This window comes from Zeus faber (assembly GCF_960531495.2).
Source record: "Zeus faber genome assembly, chromosome: 5".
Lineage (NCBI taxonomy): Eukaryota > Metazoa > Chordata > Actinopteri > Zeiformes > Zeidae > Zeus > Zeus faber.
The window spans coordinates 6,694,119-6,715,161 of NC_137192.1; the positions used below are offsets into that span (position 1 = coordinate 6,694,119).

The following is a 21,043-nucleotide window of genomic DNA, read 5'->3' on the forward strand; positions in this document are numbered from 1 at the left end:
TTTTTTCCTTCCTTTTTACAGACGTGGTACGATCAAGCACCATATCTAGAATGCTCTTATCCCCACAGACATTGATCATTACATCCATTGAAATCACCCAGCCGCCACCCGACTCCCCGTGAGGAAAATAGAGATGTTATTTGGTGTGATGGCGAAGGCAACACTTGGTTGGGTTCCATTAGGGCAGAGGAAGAAAAAAACCTCACAGACATTAAAGGGATTCGGAGCGAGCGGGGTTCTCAAAGAAATACAGCAAGAGGCTGCCAAAGTGGTACACCGTGAGCGGAGCCTGTGGGTGCTGAGGCTCATTAGAGGGGGACAGGAGCTCCAGCCCAAACACCCTGAGATGTGCAATCACTTTTAAAGGGTCGGTGCTCCAATTCAATAAAACACGAGGCAAGAAACAGAAACAAACATATGAAGTGATTTCAACTTTTTTTTTCTGTATCCAAACCGAAAACCTGTTTCCTTTGGCCCTTTGATTCGCAGCGACAGGAAGCCACAGAGCCGTGGGACACAAGGAGTGTAGGTGACTTTGAGAAACCATATGGGTCCAAAGAGTTTTTATTACTTTTGTTTGTTCTTGCTGAGGAGAATTCAGTTTGAGAGTTATCAACATTAAAACCATTAACGTTTTTTAACTCGGGCTAACTTTTTTTGGTCATTAAGCAGTACAGTGGGTTGGACCCTACTGCTTAATGAAGGAGAGATTTTGCGGACAGGCTCTCTGAATAATTATGATCTACAAAATGCAACAACAATTATTACTTTTTTATTAATGAAGTACCCATAACAAGCCTGTTCCGAGCTCATTTGGGCAGGAAAAAAAACAACAAAAACAAAGAAAGAATGCAAAACGAGCAGGCGGGTGTTAAATATAAACTTTGGTGAAAGTCAAACGGGGGTTAAAACGGGAGAAGGTCTGAGTCAGCGCCTGGGTGACAATGAGTAGGTGGGCAGCACTGAGCGCACACTAACAGGCACATTGAGAGAGCTGTCGCCTCTTCATCACACCCCCCGCCACCCTCCCTTTTTAACCAAAGCGCGCCACCTCTCGCTGACCCCTGTGGCCGGAGTTCAGGCTGCTCAGCTGCAAGGCTGGAGGGGGGGAGGTGGGTTGCAGGGGTCTTCAGCCGGCTACAACTCCACCACGATCCCACTACTCGCTTTCACTCCAAAGGGATCCAGGGAGTTAACACTTCTAATTGACCCTTCCATTAGTCAGACACCGTACCATAGCCACGTATGTGAAATATGCTCTGATAAACCGTTTTACTAAAGCAGAAAGCTAAAATTAAGTACATTTGGCTCCACTGTCTCTGAATGAAACAGACTGGAAAAACACAAAACCATCTTTAACAAAAGTTGAAGAATCAGCATCTTGAGTTGCCAGCGAGAGCCCAGCGGCGGGGGCGGTTTGAAAAGGCTTGGTCACAGTACCTGGCAGACTTCATAGAGGAGTTTGTAGTGCTCTTCAGGCTTCTGTAGGGCACAGAGGCTGCATCCCATCGTGGGGGGAGATCAGACCCTCCAGGCTTCCCCTTGAGCCGTGAGGCTACAACTCCTACTACCACTTTCTTTCTCCTATGCGTTCAACAGCTTGGCTACCTCTGCTCTCCTCTCTCACTTTCACTCTCTCCCTCCTCCGCTGTTGCCTCCCACTATGGCAGTGGTCGGAGGAACGGCTCACACACTCCCCCCCCTCTCCTCACACACATACACACACATGCACACACTCCCTCCCTCTCCAAAGCTCTGCTGCTTTCTGCTGAGACTACAGCAGCCGGCTCCAAAGTACAGCCATATTATACCCCCCCCCCATGTTTATTAAGCAGGGGCTCATTGGTTATTCATAAAGGAGGTGGTGGGGGGGTAAATCATGAATGGGATTTGAAATAACAGAGATTATGCCAGATTCTATCTTCTCAATTAATAAGCACCATTACATCTATTGTGTAGCATTTGAGTGAGTGAGCAGGCGGTTTTGTCATAGATTATGACAAAGACAACAGATCAGGAAAGCATGTCAGTTTCAACGGTTGCAAACATTACAATTGAACCACTGTTAACAATGAGTACAGATCCCACTGCATCAACTGTACCTACTCAGACATTCATGCTTAACAGCGGATTGTAAAAACAAGTCATTTAGATGTTGTTTTTTCTCCTAATGTATGGGTGTGGAGTTAAGCTGTAGCTTTAGTCAAAATGGGCCATTCTGTTCACGCCCCAGTTAAAACAGGGGCCTGTTATTATTGTTATTGTGACCTCTGGCATATTGATCCAATCACGCAGCACAACATGCATTTTTACTCCATCTATTTTCTGTGAATGCTTAGGTCGAGAGCCAAGCAAACCAACAAATGTTGATGCTGCCATCCGCCAGTTCATCAAACGGATTCCAGTACACAGGACAGACCTCATCCGACGAGGCGTCTGATTATGTGTGGCGACATGCTGTCCCCTGGGGCATCTATGGCGCCAATTGCACCGTCACAGGCTGGCCTTTACGGCATCAGTGCTGGCAGAAACGATATTGCTATGTAAAACAGACCTGGCATCAGTGCTACCATCAGTTATTTGGTGCCACGCATCCAACCAGATCTAAATGTCAATTAGAGCTGGCGAGAATGGCAGCAGGCAGTGTTGCTTGTAATGACCCTCATGGCACTGGGGTCTTCTCCAAAAACAGACCTCTCCTGTTTGCCTGCCCTATTGCATGCTCTCCTCAGCAATTAGTGACAGTCACACTATCGTGCATGATGTAAATCGGCAGTCCGTGTGCCTAGCGGCTTGGCAAGTGTCACATTTTTAATAGAGGCAAACAATGTTACTTTCTACATGACCTGAGTCATTTTTACAAAAGGGCAGCCTCAGGTTTACATTTTTTTAGGCTTTCCCCAACTCAACTTAGTCCACGTTTCTATATGTAGATTGATTTCATCCTGTGCAAACAGTCCTGCGAGGGAACTCTGGCAGTTGAATGGGAATAGTTAGCCCTCCACTTCCTACGCTTTGTGATAGTCTTTTCTGTATTCATTCTTTTAACATGGACAGACGTCAGTGATTTACAAAGATTTTTCTCACCATTTGAAAAAAAAAAAAGAAAAAAAAAAAAAGATCCGAGGATAAGATCCTCGAGGTAGATGGGTCAGATGGAGAGGATAAAAAACGATTGCCACAGGCAAACTATAAGCATAAGTGTGTGTGAAGGTTACAATCAGTGGTGATTACTTGGGGCTTTGCTTTTTCTGGGCTCTTGGCAGGAAGTATGATCCTGCGTACCATGAAAACAAATTCTATGCTCACATTAGCTACACTGTGGTGCCTGGAGCCTGGATCAGTGGAGAGGTTTAGCCTGTGCTCTTGCTCCGCTAATCTCTCTTTCACAGTGAGATTACCCATTCACAAAGTCAAGACTAGACATAGCTGTATGGTGTGAATAACAGCAGTAAGAGTTAGTGCAGCTGTTGTAGAAAAAGGAAGTGTCTGTTCGTGAATTAACACTGGCAGTCAAATGTAGAATGGGGAATACAGTTGCATGCCTGATTTGACCTGCACGCCTGGTATGACAGCAACCCCATATGCATGTCACAGTATTCAGCATTATTAGTATTATTTCTGTTTCCATTTTTGTCCCTCATAGCCCTTTCAAGGAAACATCTATCCTCTGTCCATCCATCCCTGCTGTGTTGGGGCTGGTTATAACAGCAGCTTGATCTGCTGGCTCATCGAACAATAGTTCCAGAGCCTCTTTATGGGGGGCACCAAAGGTCATAAAACATATTGTCCAATATCATAACAAAGAAAAAGGGAAAATTCTCCCCAAATATTTCTGGTCTATAGATCTATTTAAGGTAAAATGGCAAGTGTAAAAGGACTGCATTTGAGATAGCATCTGTTCTAGTCCACAAACACCAAGGCACTTCACAATGTTTGCATACCGATGGCGGAGGCAGCCATGCAAGGCGCCAACCTGGTTGTCGGGAGCAGTAAGGCGCTCAGTGTCTTGCTCAAGGATAGGATAAGGAGGCGCTACCAGAAGGAGCCAGGAATTTTCCCATTACTAGACGACCATTCCACCTCCTGAGCCAAAATCAGGAGGACTGAACTCAAAATCATTACACCCCAGTAACCTGCATTCTCATTTTGATAGATGAATCCAAAAATGTAAGCATTGTCTTATATTTACAAGTAAAATGATATGCAAAGGAGGAGTTTGGGATTTAGACACGTAGGTCATTATATCCTCCTCTAATTGGCAATGTTGGCCTTTTAAAAGTGCAGGAGCCCTTTGTTTTTTGATCTATGATGAGATGGATCATTCATATTCATAAAGGTTTTCTGGTGTTGTGTGGGTGCCCCCTGGGCCCCGGCTGCTCCATGGGGCGGTGGTCTCAACTGGAGCAACGCGGTGGGATCAGGTGGCCACTGCTCCATTACACAACATACATTTTCTCTGGTTGTAATTTTCCAACACAGGCTTGCTGTCCTCTTCGCTTCTCATCTCAGTCATTTTAGGCCTCTCATGAGACTCATGAAATAGACCCTTTTCACAGGAGACATTTTTACAAGCGATGGATGGGTAAACAGAGCGGAAGTGAAGTTAATTGTTCAAGATGCTTCCTGTGCACTCAAAGCTGTAGAAGCATAAGACACAGGCGTATGGTGTAATTGCCATAGTCCCATTCACCTATCCACTAGCATCACTGTGTGTCTGCAGAAAAGAAACTCATTATGATAGCTCAACGCAACCTTCTCTCACCTTTTCATTGTCAAAATGCTAAGCTATATACTGTATCTCTTCCCATCGTGAGAAGTCCTCCAAAACTGAATGGGAGCTAGACAATAAGGGAGACGGGGAAAGCGGAGGGCTTTAAGGGTGTTGGTTGAGGTCTGCAGACGGTGACGACGTGGCAACATTATGAAGAAACAGGAGACAGATGGCCGACCGTGATAACGCGATGGAGTAAAACATGACTTCCAGGTGTGCGTTAGGCCTTTGACGCTATCATTTTCGGTTCATGACAAGATAAATGATTCAATGGCAATACATTCGAAAGAAACTAAAAATCACTTTGCACCCTAACCAGCTGGTTACGCGTCGCCTTCTTCTTGGTTTGCAAACAGGAGTAGCGGCTGTGAAGAAGAGTGCGCTTGTGCTCTCGTGCAAAGCGGCGCGTCAGCGACACATTGACCTGCAAAGAAAATAAGTGGCTCCCCCAGACAAACGAACGGGTGCTGTCTCGGCTGTGAATTTCCCCTAACAGTTACGCCAGCAGGAAGGAGAGATGGTGAACCAATAGGAGTTTATCCGTCCAAACAAAGTTAGACGGGGATTAAAGTGTATTCTGGCCTTGCCCCTGCCGTGTTGACTTTGGCCTTAGTTTACGGTCTCTTCTTGAGTGGATTCTAGCCAGAGCGCTACATATCAGACACTTCATCTGCAGAGGATATGAGAGGAGAGGATATGAGAGGAGAGGAGTGGAGGGAGGAGGAATGGAGAGAACAAGAGTAGAGAGAAATCGGAGTGGAGAGGTGCCAACAGCAACTCCATGTGAGATTCTCCATTCACATGTTCCAAGGGACACTGGTAGGGGTGGTGGGCTGATGTCTGCCACAAGAGATGCTAGAAACAGAGTGTGTTGGAAAAATGAGACCCTGCAGAAACAAGTAAGGGAAGGCAGAGGGGACAGAGACAAACACGGAAGTGAGAAATGTGTGTATATATGTGTGTGTGCGTGTGGAAGGGGTGGGGGCGACTAAGTGTGTGAAGATGTTTAATGAGTTTCCAGTTCCCCTTAACCACATCGTCTGTATGAGTATGGGCGTGCACGTGCGTGTGTGTATGTGTTCATCCACTCTCTGAAAACAAACACGAGGCTTTGCATAATTCATCAGACAGCTGTCATCTTTTGTACTCCTGTTTACTCGGAGAGCCTGATCTCCAGCCTACCGGGGACCCCAGCCGTAAGGGGGGGGGGGCTGGAGGGTGGCAGGCGGAGATTGACAGCCACCGCAACTGTGTAATTGGAGACTAGGACGACTAATAATGCCATCACTGTCAGCCTAGCGAGATGTGAGTATATGCTTAATGGGAACCGTGCATTCAAGTTCACAGGGGTTGAGGGGGTAAGCTGAGAATGCATATCAAGTCTTATAAATGCATATATTTTTTAAAGGTTTCAAACAAAGGCGAATAAACAAATAATTACAGAAAAGACTTGATTCACCATATAACTTTAAAAAAGCCATTTTTTGAAGGAAAAGAAGGCGAGCGGCAACAGCTTCGTCATGGGAACTGCAGCTCAGGCATTTGTTGTGACACCCGCGCAGAGCCAATTAACGACGGTGTCTCGATGCGTTGGATCATCTGTTCCCCTGTCTGTGAGCCAAGCTTTCCCAGACAGTGTCTTTCAGGTGCGTTCGTCATTCGTGATAAAGGGAGACAGCATATTTGCTGGGGTTTTTTTTGGGGGGGGGGGGGCAAGAACAAAACAAACAACAAATGTTTACATCGAACTGTAAGAGAACGCTGTCCGGGGGTTCTAATTGAGTCACTATTGTTTGTTATGAGTCATGAGGCACCGTCAAGAGGATTTTAGGCTCTTGCACAGGGCAGGGAGCAGAAGGGCAACCGTCATCAAGTCGCACTGATCCTTCACCAGTTATACGACACAAGACTGTATTAAGAATCGAGATGGAGGCCAGGGAAACCTGACCCACCGCATACTTCAGGGTCATTTAGCGGCTTTCGAGATTAATTTTTTTTCTGCATCATTTGAAAGTGGAGAATCAGAGCTTCCAAACAAGGTGTCACTTGTGCAAATCAAGCAAATATTTTCAAAGCTATGACTTGTTAATGACAAGGGTGTGATCCTGAGATAATCACCTCCAAAGTTTTACATTCACCAGGTTCATTCATTCAGCTCCCAGAATGCAAATGGGGGCGGACAAAGAAAGCCTCATGGCTAATTAACATAATGCTGAATGGGCCAATCACAAACAGCTAACCAACACACAACTAATTTTGTTTAAAAAAAATATTTTATTTAACAATAAGGATATACATGTTTTATAAAAGTGGAATTATTTTGGAGTTTAAAAGTACGGACAACACAACCGTATGTAGAGTCCATCAATGTTATGAGTCTCAGAAAATCTGAAATCTGAAAATCTATCACCAACCCCAAAGGACTTCATCACGTCATCGACTTCTTCCGTTGTAACAACAACGGAATTGTCGGTCTCCCCCGGTGGTTCTTGAAAATATTCAGTTTCATCGTCACATTAAGTTTGAAATCCGCTGTTTGAAATGTTCTCCAAGTTCGGAGTAATATCAGATTCAGCAGCGCTGTTGTTCTCCGCGTCGCTGTCAGAGAACTGACTATCATCGCGGAAAATGAAATCCAGTACGCTCTGCTAACACTGACTTGGATCTATCGCACTGGTCAGATTAATGTCCGAAATAGGATTCAGAGCTTCCGCCACCAGCTTCGCGTAATCCATAAAGATATGGAGAAGAGTTTTTACGGACAAGTGAGACCGAAACAACCCTGTGCTGCACTTTAACCGTCTGTTTACGGAAGTGATGTAGGTTTGTGACGCAAAGGGATTTTCTTTTTCGCTGTTTCATGAACAGTGGCTCTGTGTGTGTAAGAGTAGTACGATTTAAAGGTTGAATTCAATCAAAACGGTTTCACATCGTGGCTTCACATCACATGGAATATGGATGAATGATCTTAACCTGGACACTGGCTTTAAAGGAAGCAATCGATCGGCGTTATCCAGCTCTGTTCCGCGTCTAAGTGAACTGTGTTTCCCCATGTAATCTAACGGGAATATTTAACTCCATGGTTTAACATTTTTCTACTATTTATAAATCAAACTCAGTATTGAAAATACATTGACAGATAAAAAAAACCCACAAAGGAACACAAATCTGGAAAAATCGAATTTTCCTTCAAGAAAGATTTCAACTCATTCGGCTGCTCCAGGATTTAAGACATGCGCGAGATGGCGAGCTTTGCTGTGGTGGGTCACAAATCTTAGCAGGTTGTGTGAGGGCCAAGTCAAAAAAAATTATATTTACGGCTAATTATCCAAATGTCACGGCATTCTAGCAGATGCTCACTCAAGGAGCCTGTCATCACAGTTATTAGCTGGAACATGAGTTCATATTTCACACTCTCTGTATACTGAGAGTCCGTCCCCATGATGTTGGCCCACAGAGGGTCCGGAAGAGGCCTTTGCCAGCCACTCGCAACATAACTCCACCGCAGCCTCCCTCACTCCTGGCTGCGCCTCCGGTGATGACTCCAAGCGGGATAATATGTTTAACAGGACTTTTATGGCAGCCATTACATTGCGTCATTATTATCAGGTCTCAAAAGATTCTTTGTCATTCAAGGTCAGATTTTGACACATAATCAGTCTAATCTTGTGGGTGTGAGTGAAAAGAAAGCTAAAAAGGTGCGTACTGGACAGTACGAGTGAATGGCTGATTTAATTTTCTTTCTTGTTGAAAGGGATTCTCTTTGACTGAGACATTTAAAAGTGTAACACTGTATGACCTTTAACTTAGTATTTCCAGAGTATAAGAATGAATTTCGATGCGCAAAACACATTTAGGAACCGGAACGGATGTCAAGGTATCGCATTGATATCGGTATCAATACGATACAAGACTCACCACGATGACGAAGCTTGCACAGTAAAACACACTGGCAAGAAGTCTCAAGATGAGCGGGTACTGGCACAGAGGCAGGCAAATTCCCATCATTAAAAAAGAAATAAAGTCAATTCAAAGGGTGCAGTCTGGCTTTTGTTTTGCATTTCTTCTCGTCTTTGGCTCCGTCGACCTGGCTGTGTCAGGATCACACTGGGTCTGAATTTACGACCTGGGGTCCATGTTCATCTCATTACATTACAACGCTTCTCCAAATGAAATCCTCTGAGTGCGGGCTGAGGTCATTGAAAAGGTAAGTGAATGGGTATGTAGGGTGACATCACTCAAAGCTCTCAATATCGGCACTGATGGCTGGGAAAAATGGCCGAAGAGAGCTGTGATGGATGACTGCACTGTGCTCGGGAAAACGGAAATATTCTTCCTTCCAACATTGCTTTCAAAGGCAACCCCCCCCCCACCCCCCCACCCCAAGAAAGTTGATGACATTTGTTAAGCGCCGCTAACTGCATGTCTTGTGAAGTCGGTAAATCTCTCCATTAATGACCCCCAGCCCATTAGTCAGGTCTAGGGAGTGACTTCTGAGGCTTAGTGGGCAGTTACGGGAAATTCACAGCTTCCCTGTTGTTTTTTTTTGGTAAATCCACTGAACAATTTCAAAGTGAAGCATGACCTTGTCCTTGTCAGAAGCGTCAGGCTCCACTGACTACCAGATGGGACACATTTAAAACAGCACCACAAACGATAGCCAATACTTTCCATTGAGGTAGGCACACTACTGCAGGGAAACCATGGACTTGTAAAGTACCAGCCAGTGATTTTTAGCGATTTTGCAGTTTATTGTCGACCCTTAAAAAAACATTAAGAAGTAAAACATTTCCGTGATGTTGATTTATTTCATCAACCATTAACTCAATTCAATCTCCCAACAGTTTTCGTGAACCCAGGATTCGGACATTGCAGATTAAAACCCGGATCCAATGATCAAACCGTGAAGTTGTAATAAGTACAGCGAAAACAGAGTAATCAAATAGTTTAAACAAGTATAATAACAGATAATTACACAGATCACCACATATATATATATATATATATATATGCTCCATAAGTTGTTTACAGATGATATTTGGCTTTTTAAATTGAGCAGAATAAGAACACAGTAAGTAACTGGAGTCAGACCAAGGTTGGCATTCAAAGTAATGGGAAGTTACTTGTTACAAGATGGATTTGAGTGATCTGTAATGAATTCAATTAGGATAGTAGGTTTTCCGACCCCGCCCTCTGACACATCTGTTCAGGACAAAGCAAAATTGATTTCTTTCCACAATCAGGAAGCCATCGTTGCCCAGGCATCAAGGTTTCCGTTTACCACTTTCATCCCAATCTGACGGTAATAAAAAGGATAGGGCTTTCAAATATAGAGTGCTAATTCCATTAACTTGAATGCTAAATTAATTTTGGACAGATGGGCATAGAATTGGAACTTAGAATACAAATTCCTATGTGTCACTGACGTGTCCTCGTGCTAAGCAAAGCCCCTGCATGACAGGAAGTGGCACCTAACAAGTTAACACTGTCATTTTTGTGTTTGCTTTCCAAATATGCACATACTGATATTAGAATTTTAACAAAGTCACTCAGTGGATAGGAGGTAATCAACTCATTTTAGAATATAGCTTGTTCAAAATGGTCAGCCATTAAGCAATGGATCCTGGCGTAGGAAAACTGGGCAACTGAGAGCAGGCACCATTTTTTAAGTCAATACAATATACTCGCTTGGGGCCACTTCAGTTACGGGTCTTCAAATGGACTTGTACATTTTGCATCATGCTTGGAAAACAGCTCCAGAATGTAGGTGTCTCTGTTGATGCTTTGCGCATCATTAAACCAAATGAAATTTCTGGAGGACTATGCCCACCGACAAATCCTCTGAAGAAGCGTATTTGATTTGAAAATAACAGAAACCACAAAATTCAGCGCCCTTCTCCCCCCCAAGCCCCCCACCACCCACGCTCCTTTTTAAATGGAAGAGAATAAACATAGAGGCATGCTTTTTAAGAAGCCCTGCTCTATCATTTCTAATACGTTCCAACTTAATTTGCACTGAAGTGCCCTGAAAATTCTGTCATTACTGAGGACAGCATGCATGTAATGCTAAGAGGACTCTGTCCATTAAAAGAGAGAGGGGAAAATTACATATTTTAGGCCATCTTTTCCCCGCTATAAAATAATGGAGGAGGTAGGAGTAAAAGGGAGAAGGGGGGAGGGAAAGTGAAAGAAACAAGAGAGAGTGAGAGTAAGGTAAAGGGGTGGGGGTGGAGAGGTGGTTGGGGCGCGAAAGGCTGCGGTTTTAATGAGCAGACAATGTCTTTGGAGGAGAGCAGGGGGATGGTTTGATCTTTGACCCTTGCAGATCCCTCGGCGCGTTTGACAGCCCAGAGTTCAGAGGGAGGATTAAGGTAATCAAGGGAGTAATGACAACAGGGCGCACATTCATAGACCCGGGCACGGACGCCAAAGCTACAATTACAAGGCTTAAAAAAAAAAAAAAAGACCGCTCATAGTCCATTTACAACAGCGCTCTATCCCATTTTCCTCTTAATTGCTGTTTGGAGATATCTCATGTGTTTCCATTTCCTCCATATTCAGAAAAATCATGGCAGAATATAGCTGAAAATGGAGTCAAAGGGGACAGCAAGAGCCCTCTTACAGTGAAACATTGAGTCTGAGATGCAAAGATTGAGAGCAACCAGTTTTTTGCACAATTGAGGCCGTATTTAAGTTCCATTCAACTGGAAGAAGAGATTTGACATTGAAAGCAAATTCACAAAAGGATTGCACGGCTTTTGTGACTGCTAAACCGGCACACGCCCAGACTTAATAATGTACAAATAATATTTTGACATTATTGTTTTATATATGACATAATATTATAATAATTATTATTACTGTCACTGCATCTGCAGGTAGTGGAACGCGCAACAATCAGTGGTTTTCAAAATGCACTCCATAACCCTAACCCTACTTGTTGATACTTTGAATAATTTATTGTACAAAAAAGGCATTAATAATGCGACAAAAACAGTTCCATAATTACTATTTTCCTCAAAAGATATCGAAAAAGCAAGATAAAAGTTATAGGGAATAGCGATTAAGTGGTCCAAACTGGCATTAAACCACAGATGGCATTGAACCTGCAGGACCATGGACAGCTCCACAGCGCCCAGAGCAGGGCTTTGTGGAGTTCGGCCCGCACTAAAAAAATTTGCTTTGTGATAGAGTAAGATATATGAAATTAACAGTCATCATTTCTACATAGCAATATTAAGATTCTGTGAGCACTAGAATTTCCAAAGTAAAACATTAACTATATACATATTTTATTTATGTCATAAATTAACTGTGTGGGAACAGTATGTTTTTATTATAGATTTACTCATACTATCTAAACGTTTTCTAAAGATATGAAGTCAATTTTAGTGATCCTAAGATCCGCAATCTGACGCACAACAAGGGCAAATTGCACTCAGCAGCAAAACTTAAAAGGCGCGTTTTTTGCGCTGGCATATCATTCGCGCAATATCTTTTGTAAATCAGACCCAACACGAATTGCGCAACTGATGCGCTGAAAACCTACAGCGCTCTGCTTAGGTGAGGTGGCCATTAGCCTATGTTCACGTTCAACCCACTGAGATTTTATTCAAATAACACACATATTCTTACTGAAAATTTTGGAAATTAAACACATTTTGGTATCCACATATGAATTTCATTGGTTTGAAGCAGCAGAAAAAAAAGCTGGGTCATAGCTTATTCCACACCCAATTCCTCAAATGCCCCAAACAATACCATCTTATAACTGAAAGCAGCCAAACCATTTTGAAATTGTACGAAATAATTTGATTTCAAGCGGGTGATCCTCCTTTAATTCATCTGTGGTGAGTAACATGTGCTGATAACAACTCATTCAACCATTTTGAATGGAGAACGGAAGTCATTCTGCCATTTTGTACCAGAGTGCACCACACTGATCATGGAAAAAGGAAAGAAATGCAGAAAAGCAAAAAAAAAAAAGCAAAGAATAAGTAATTTCTGAGCTTCATAGAAAGAAATGCCTCATGTGAATTTAGCTTCAGATTCAAGTTATATTTCACAATTTAGAGGCTAAACTTTTCATGTTTACTATTTACTGCCATGAAGGAAATATTAACTTCCAGTCGTTGAAAAAAAAAAAAGACGAACCATCAACCCTCAATAGATTTACAGTTGTGTTAAGGAGTATTTGACGACTTAAATGACCTCAAACTGCCATCCCCAGGCTTCACTGGACCAGGCATTGCTGTTAATGCATGTTTTCAATAAAGCTGTGCCTGCACAGGACCAACTTATGCTTTTATTCAATCAGGAGACAAAGCTGTAGGTGGATATGGTCGTGGTGGTGTCAGGGGAAAGCTGAATGGACAGGGGGCAAGAAATCGCCTCTATCCCCATTCGCCGGAATGACACAGAGGGGTTACTTTTACCTGTCAGTCAAGTTGGTGACAAGCAACAGACTGCCCTGGTGCTGGGAAGGCGACCTATACACCAGGGAGGGTTGAGAGGTCCTCAGGCCATGGCCTTTACCGCCAGCCCCATGGCTGGAAAACATCACAGGACAATGAGCGTAGCAGAGCAGCTGGCTGACTGGGACACAACAGAGGACGAGTAGGGCAGATATGCAACACACTGCACCATCTGAAAGACTATGTAGTCATATTTCTTCTAATGCTTCTAAAAACATTCCCGGTTGAATGGACCAAATAAAGAAATACTCTCCACAGTGTAGCCTGAACTGGTCTGTCTTACTGTGGTTGAGCCCCCACAGACCTTAACTTCATCAATATCTGTCAAAAGCATCTCACGATAGTACTCTACTAACTGTGACTACTCCCTTATCTCCCGCTCTCAGTCAGCTTGCGGCCATTCAGGCGTCTGCTCAGCCAGTCCACATACTCCCCAGTCGTGGAAAGACGATCAATCTTTACGGCGCAGGGTAAAGAGGCATTTAGTGCCAATCATGGCAGGTTCGGATGAATGGTCCGTAGATAACCGGGGTCCGGCAAGGTTACAAGGGGACGAGCCCTACCGAAATGCTCCAATAAAACAAGAGGGTAGGCTACTTCCCGCGAAAACCATGAGGGGGATGCCGTAATGGACTTTAAACAGGTGTTAACTGACTTGCTGAGATGAAACGTCAGGCAGGAGGTAACAGGAGGTAACTCGAAAACCAAAGGGAGATGATGTCAATAATTCACCCAAATGCTTTCAAGTTTAGCTATTGGTGCTCACAGCGACGGTGACTGACTTGCTTACTGTACAGTACAGGTACTCCTCACTTAACGACGAGTTCCGTTCTAACACCAGGTCGTTAAGCAAATTGGTTGATAAGCGAGGACTCGTGTTATCTCACGGTAAGGGGGGCGTAGCAACGCTAGTGTAGTGAATACTGACAGACTGCGGGAACGAGACAGACTGAGAACGGTGATGATGAGATGTGTATATTGTACATAGTGTATATAGTATGTATAGTCTTTATATTGTATAGTATATAAAGTATATATAGTATATATAGTGTATATAGTGTGTATATAGTATATAAAGGGTGCGATGAGATGCTTGACGCAGAGACGCCGCACACGGTGGTATTGTACGCAGCGCACAATACACACAGGTCGCAGAGCTGGTCGTAAGACCGAACAGTCGTTAAACAGGTAGGTCCCTAAGTGAGGAGTACCTGTATATGCTTGCGACTTTCTGGACGCCTCTAGACGCAGAACCAAAGAAATCTGTTTCGAACCGCCACTATCCAGGTCACCTAACTTATTGTGCTGGTGACAAATAGAGCCTATACCCTAGGACCCTTTGTATGAATACAAAAATGTAACCTCTGGATGATCACATTTAAGAAGTTAAATGCAGCCAGAGGAATATTTGGTTTTAAGGCAAGCACTGACATCCTGTGTAAATCCACCTGTCAACTGCCAGCCCTCCTCCCACCTGCCACGTCCCCCCTCGGTTTCTGCCTGGATCCCTCCCAGCCAGGGGCCTCTGGTCCCAGTGGGGTGTCATTAGCCGTCGCAGGGTAATAATTCCCCCTCGCTCTAATTGAGAGCCACAGGTTGACACGGCCTCTCATTACCCCCCTTCCACTTTGATGCTGTTGTCTGCTTCATGCCTCAACAGGCACCAGCTTCTAATGGCAGAAACAGATTAGGAAAAAAAAACCATTAGAAAGCTACGGTGCCAGTGCAAATAACAGCAGCCTCAGAGATGTGATTCGTGAAGTCTACGTGCCAGAGAAGAAAATCACTTTGCAGGAATATGTTTCCCAGAGAAAAATGCAGAAAATAAGGCCAGAGAACTTTATTTAGTCCAGTTTTGGCTTTGTTTTTACTTGTGAAAAAAAGAGCAATTAGCTAATAGTATGGGACACATTGTAAAGTGGCCACAGCATATTTAATAGTTTGATGGAGCCATAATGGCCTTCATCTGAGCGAGGGACATTTTTCTCCCTCTCAGACAAGTTTGATATGTCTGTATGCTGGTCAATGGCCAGAACAGAGACTAGCGGGCAGGCAGCGGTCGCCTTCGAGGACAGCAACAATGACGCTAAAGTACACTCCGGCAGGACCCATGTCATCAAGGCAAGTTTGTGTCTAGGCAACCGGAACCTGTTTCAGACAGTCACTATGGGAACCTTGAGACCATGAAAGGCTCTGGTGTACAGGACCATCAGTACACTGAAGAACGCTCCCTTGAAGTAATTTGTTTTCAAATCAAAGCAGAGGAACATTTCCGTCAATTGGAATATTGTGAACATACTAACGGCTTCAGATCAGGGCATGCCTTTAACAAACGCAAAAAAAAAAATTAAAATCTGTCAAAATCCAATCCAACCTAATGGAAGAAAATAACATAAGCTGCAATGGGGCTTTTCTTGTGTGTGGAAATAACACAGAGAGGGAAGTACATTCCGTGGATGATGAGGACATCCTAAGCCTGTGTCTCGGCTCCCAAAAGGAGGTGGAAGAAATGGTCATTCATCACAAACCCCTGGTGTACACGAGAGGGCCTGGCCTCTGATTTGGCACCGACGCCCTGTTCAACCGGCTCAGTGTTATGCAATCCTGGGGTAAAAGCTGCCAATGTGATTACTACATCCACAGGAGAGAGCTAGCTCCTTTAGGCTGTGCCATGATTAGAAGTACCTCAGAGTTCAGGTAGATGTGGAGGTCTTGTTGTGCTTAGGGGGGTGGATTGAATGCTACACGGTTTTCCAGTTGGTGGCGGTGGAGGAAGTCTACCAGCGAGTGAGACTCCAGAGGGAGCTGGAAGCAACGCGGTGATTAACTCCCGATTACGTAAGAGATCTGGCCCCAAGCTGCTGCCTCTGCCAGCCACTGTGCCAATACATTCTGAGCAGAGATTTTCACAGTACAAGTACATCCCTGCTGCGCGCCAGACACACGCGCGCACGCACACGCACACACACACACACACACACACACACACACACTCACACTCACACACACACACACACACACATTCTCTCATGTGTGTGCATGCATGGATTCATGTTCCACCAGTGATATGGAAACAAAACAGCTTATCAGAGCAAATACACAACAACAAGCCCCCACAGACACACAGACATACATACACAGAGCACAGCACCAGGATTAAGGGGGACCTCAGCTGTCCTCCTTCAGGCCAGACTAAACAACCCTTTGGAGGGCGCCGCCGTCCCGGGGTCCGCTTAATCTGCTCTCGTGCAACGCAGGGTTTGCATCAGCAGGACACCCACCCGCGAGGTCAGAGCATTTCGGATAGGGCGAGAGTCAGAGCGAGAGAGTAAGAGAGCAAGTGGGATTCATAGCAATGTCCCGGCTCCACAGAATCCGGTTTGTCCCCTAGGGCTGTGGCGGTTACCGCAATGTTACACTACCACGGTATTGTGACGCGCACCGCGGGGCTCCGCAGGGCTCCGCAGGCAACCGCCTCAGCCACAACCACTAACCTTCCTTGTTTTGTTTTTGTTTCATGGAGCTTTTCCCATGTAATTGTAACTTGGGTGTATTTAATGTAAAATAAATTCATAATCATAATGAAAATACGGCCGATATTGCGGAGCACCGCAGCTCCTATTAGAGCGGAGCTCTGTTAGATCACAAATCCCTGCCTGTATTCTCACGGCCCGTTGGCAAATGCCAGTCTGTGGCACTGGTCCACAGCCTGGTGGTTGGGAACCTCTGGCAAAGAAAAAAAGCTCAAATATTTGAAATGTACAAAAATGGAGAAAGGAGGGGAGAAAAACAATGGCTGAGGAGGACGGGGAAGGCGGCGCAGTCCGCAGCCCCGGAAGTGTCGAGGTTGGGGTGGAAAGCGGTGGCGGCCCCCACCCCACTAAATGCAAGCACGAGTCAGAGGGCTTCATGGAACACCGCGGCACGGGTACCCGGGCGCATACACCGCAATACCATGTCGTTGAGTCACCCTGTATTTTTAAATAAAAATATATTTCTAAACTTCTTCACTGCGACAGCTCTACTATCCCGTCAGGCTGCCACGCGGCTAGAATGCCGTGATCACTTCACTAATTTCAGTTGCCACTGCGAGGTGGCCTGTCCACCCGTGTCGCCAACAGTTGCAGTCTGTCCCGTCTCGCCATCACTTTGCCGGCAAGACCAAGAGAACAGAAGCTCAGAGGCCAAAGAGAGTACAAAGAGTGTTTGTATTACGCTGCTATTTACATATTCATGACCGTCATTACAGACGGACAGGCAGATGGAAAAAAAATCAAAGAAATAAAAACGAGACAAAATAAAACCCATCAGCTTGTCCAATCCTTTGAAACCTTTGTCGTTTGAGTTTCACAGAGGGGAGGAAGACCAGACGACGGGGGGGACCCCACCTTCCTGGGAAAAACAGAGAGTTGTCCCCCTCAATATATCATGTAATTATGGATGCAAAACAATGCCACACGATGAGTGCCATGTCTCCGTCTATTTGCGCCGCTTAATAAAAACTGTGTTTTTAATGTTCCTCAGTTTCCTAATTGAAAAAAAGAAAATAAATAAATGCACCGTGCAATCCGAGGTGTCACAACCCCCCCCCCACCCCCAACCCCCACTTCTCATCCGTTGCACCCTTGTCCAGAGGCAAAAGAGTGAGATTCATGGTTTTGAAGAAGAGTCATATCGCCACCTACTGGTCATATATTAGACATTTGAGAGCAAACAATGCACCCACACCGAAGTTTCCCTATTTGCATATCCACATTAGCTGTGAAAAAATCATGATAGACAAGATAGACAAGTACACAGACACACAGACCCACAGACACACACACACACACACACACACACACACACACACACAGACACACACACACAAGAAAGTGAGTGTGGGAGACAGGGATTTTGCGGTAAAGGTGTGTAATGGAGAGGGAAAGAGAGAAATTTCGGGGGGGGGGTGCTCCTTTGTCAGGAGTTTGTAGCAAACCGATGCACAGCTACGGCGACTCGCTCCTAATGTCCCAGTTTGCGCTGCTGCGGGGGACAGAAGGAGGAGGGGGATGCAGTGGTATTTACCTGCTACATTCTACAACAGGCCATCAATCTGGATGTGGGGGCTCTAAAGTGACCCCCCTCAGTGTCTCTCCTCCTCCTCTTGGCTGCCTCCCGTCATGTACTCCTCCAATATTTGTGTGCATGTTTGTGTGTGTGTGTGTGTGTGTGTGTGTTTAAGGATGTCCGGGAGCCCAGCTGGTTATGTAGGCAGTTGTGTGTGTGTTTGGTCGGGGTGGGGATGGGGTGGTAGGGGCAGCACTGTGGCGTGCTGGAGCATGACTCAGTCTGGATGCATTCATGCCCCAGGGTGAGAAAAAGAAAGAAAAAAAAAATACACACACACACACACACACACACACACACACACACACACACACACACAGTAATTGGTGTGTTGGGATGCAGATTTTCCCCCGTATTGACAAGAATTTCCACGTCGCCGGCAACCAGCTGTGTAGAGCAGTCATAACAGCAGTGACAGGTGCGACAGGAAAAGCATTAGCATTGAACGCGTGTGTGTGTGTGTGTGCGTGTGTGTTTGTGTTTGCGTGTGTTTCAGCCGAAAGGAAAAGCCAGGGCCAGCTAGGCTGAGCTTGGTCTGCTTCCTACCTGGCCAAAGAGTGTGTGTGGATGAAGGTCAGGAAGTCTTTACTCAGTATCGACATAACATTGAACTATATGGTCCTGCTATGTTTTATATCTGACTAAAACTCATATATATATATATATATACATATACATACAATATCATTTAGTGAGAACTCTGAGATCATAGAGGTCTCATCATAATTCATTTAGACTACAGAAATGTATACTGTGAATACAGAGAGAATAGAAAGTTAAGACTACTTCAAGATCAGTCTCAAAATGATCATTTAAGGGATGTGTCGGGAGATCCACAATATCTTTATTCCACGATGAAACCACAAGTTGGACAGTTTTTTCGGGCGCGGTTGGGGTTGGGGGAGGGGGGAGTGGTCAGAGTGTGTCGAGGAACCCCGGGCCGAACAGGCCACCTGTTCAAACAGTCGAGCGCTATCCCGAGGAAATGAAAACCTCCCTCGCCGCGGAGCCGAGCCCAAAACCCTTGCGCCCCGCTTACCCCGCCGACTCCCCTACAGTCTACGGTTTCCACAGCTGCCAGTCATAAAAAAAGAGAAGACCCGACCCTAAAGTGATCACGGTGAAAAAATGTGAGGTCTTCGATATTGCTGGCGGGACATAACGTAAATGTCCTTCAAGAAGGAAGGGGGCGGCGAGCCAGCGTTAAAGCAGGTCAGCCTTGCGTGTCCTGGTATGATCGTCATTATTCATCAGCTTTAAGATCACGAAAAGGAAGTGCTGGTCCAAAGTTCTACTTGGCAGCGGTTAAGGACGGAACAGAGTGGTGTGGACTGAGATAAGAGTCCACGGACATTGGCGCTCAAACAACGGAGTAACTTGACACAAACGGATGAGAAGATTGCAACCTTAAAAGTTTGACCCCCCCCATCAGTCCCACGGCCGCGTAGGGCGGGTGTAATGAAGTATAATCCAATACATTATATCACTATAGGGTGTGTGGCGGCGCAGTATGACGCAACCATTTTCAAGAAGACACGAGGGGTTAACTTTATGTGTTAAAAAAAACTTTTACAGTTTGCAAACAAAGCATGCTCACACACACACACACACACACACGCACACGCACACGCACACACACACACACACACACACACACACTTCTTGCACAACCTTCCCCTAGAGAAAAAAGCAAACGTCTCCCAGACTGGGTGCGTTAACCTTGAGTCGCTGTCTCCTTCCCAGGCAGTCTCGTCCTTATCAGCACAGGCAGACTCCTGGCGTCGCACCGGGCAGTCTGCTGTACCTGGAAATAAACACCGCTCTTAACTCCTCTCATCGCTACGCCCTTTGGTGGATTGGGGGACTGTTGATTAGGTTGTGCCTGTGTAACTGTGTGCACGTCCCTCACATCTTCCAGAGCTGCCCATCCCTAAAGCGTTCTCCACTGACTCAGAGAGACAGACAGAGGTACTGGCAGACAGAGGGCCTCTGGAAACAACACGTTCAACTGCCGCTCGTCAAATGTTCCCGCAGACACGGTGGTGAAGGGAGAGGAAGGGAGGTGTTGTCAAGACGCTCTGTCTGCTCTTTACTTAGGAGGCCTCCCAGCAGAGAGGGAGAGGCTACAGCAGGAACCCCGTCTCGCCGATCCGATGAAGCCTTCGCAAGTTCTCCCTTCCCCGATCGCCTGGCTGCCTGGCTGGTCGGTGGGGGGCAGGTGGGGGTAAACATTTGTTTTTGCAGACCTCAAATTACACCTGTCGGGGAATTGTAAATCAAATGTTGTTGCCTTAAATGCTTTCATGTCAAAAGCCAAAATATATGCGCAAGAATGGAGGGAGCGGGTGCAGTGAGTCACCTTGTAAAATATATAGAACATTCAAATGAATCTAACCAACTGTAGGGCAACGAGGACCCAAAAATCCCCCTCCAAACAACATATAATGACTCACTGAAGGTGGAAAGGTAGCAACGCTGAAGTTCCCTGAATGATCTGAGTGCACATCACATTTTGACCACCAGGAGTCTCTCCATCCCTCCGATCCTAGAGAGTTTGGTCCCCCCCCCCCCCCCCGCAGATCAGATCAAGACCCGAGCGACGGGAGTCAACAACGACTCTCGCAGAACTCGCCGCCTCCATCCAGAAGTCTTTTTTTTTTTAACTGACAGGGGTTACAGTTGCACA

The 21,043-nt window shown here is 45.3% G+C and overlaps 1 protein-coding gene across 4 annotated transcripts in view; it reads right to left on the bottom strand.

Annotated features, from left to right (window-relative positions):
- The window catches only part of pdzrn3b (PDZ domain containing RING finger 3b), a 102,713-nt gene that overhangs the window by 16,854 nt on the left and 64,816 nt on the right, over positions 1-21,043 (bottom strand). The window contains exon 1 of one of the 4 annotated variants that reach the window (XM_080001538.1): positions 1,441-1,581. The exons of the other annotated variants lie outside the window; for them this stretch is intronic. Within the exon in view, the coding sequence (XP_079857664.1) occupies positions 1,441-1,509 (69 nt within the window). The 5' untranslated portion in view covers positions 1,510-1,581. Of the gene's footprint in view, positions 1-1,440; positions 1,582-21,043 lie in introns of those variants that run through there. 4 annotated transcript variants of the gene reach the window in all.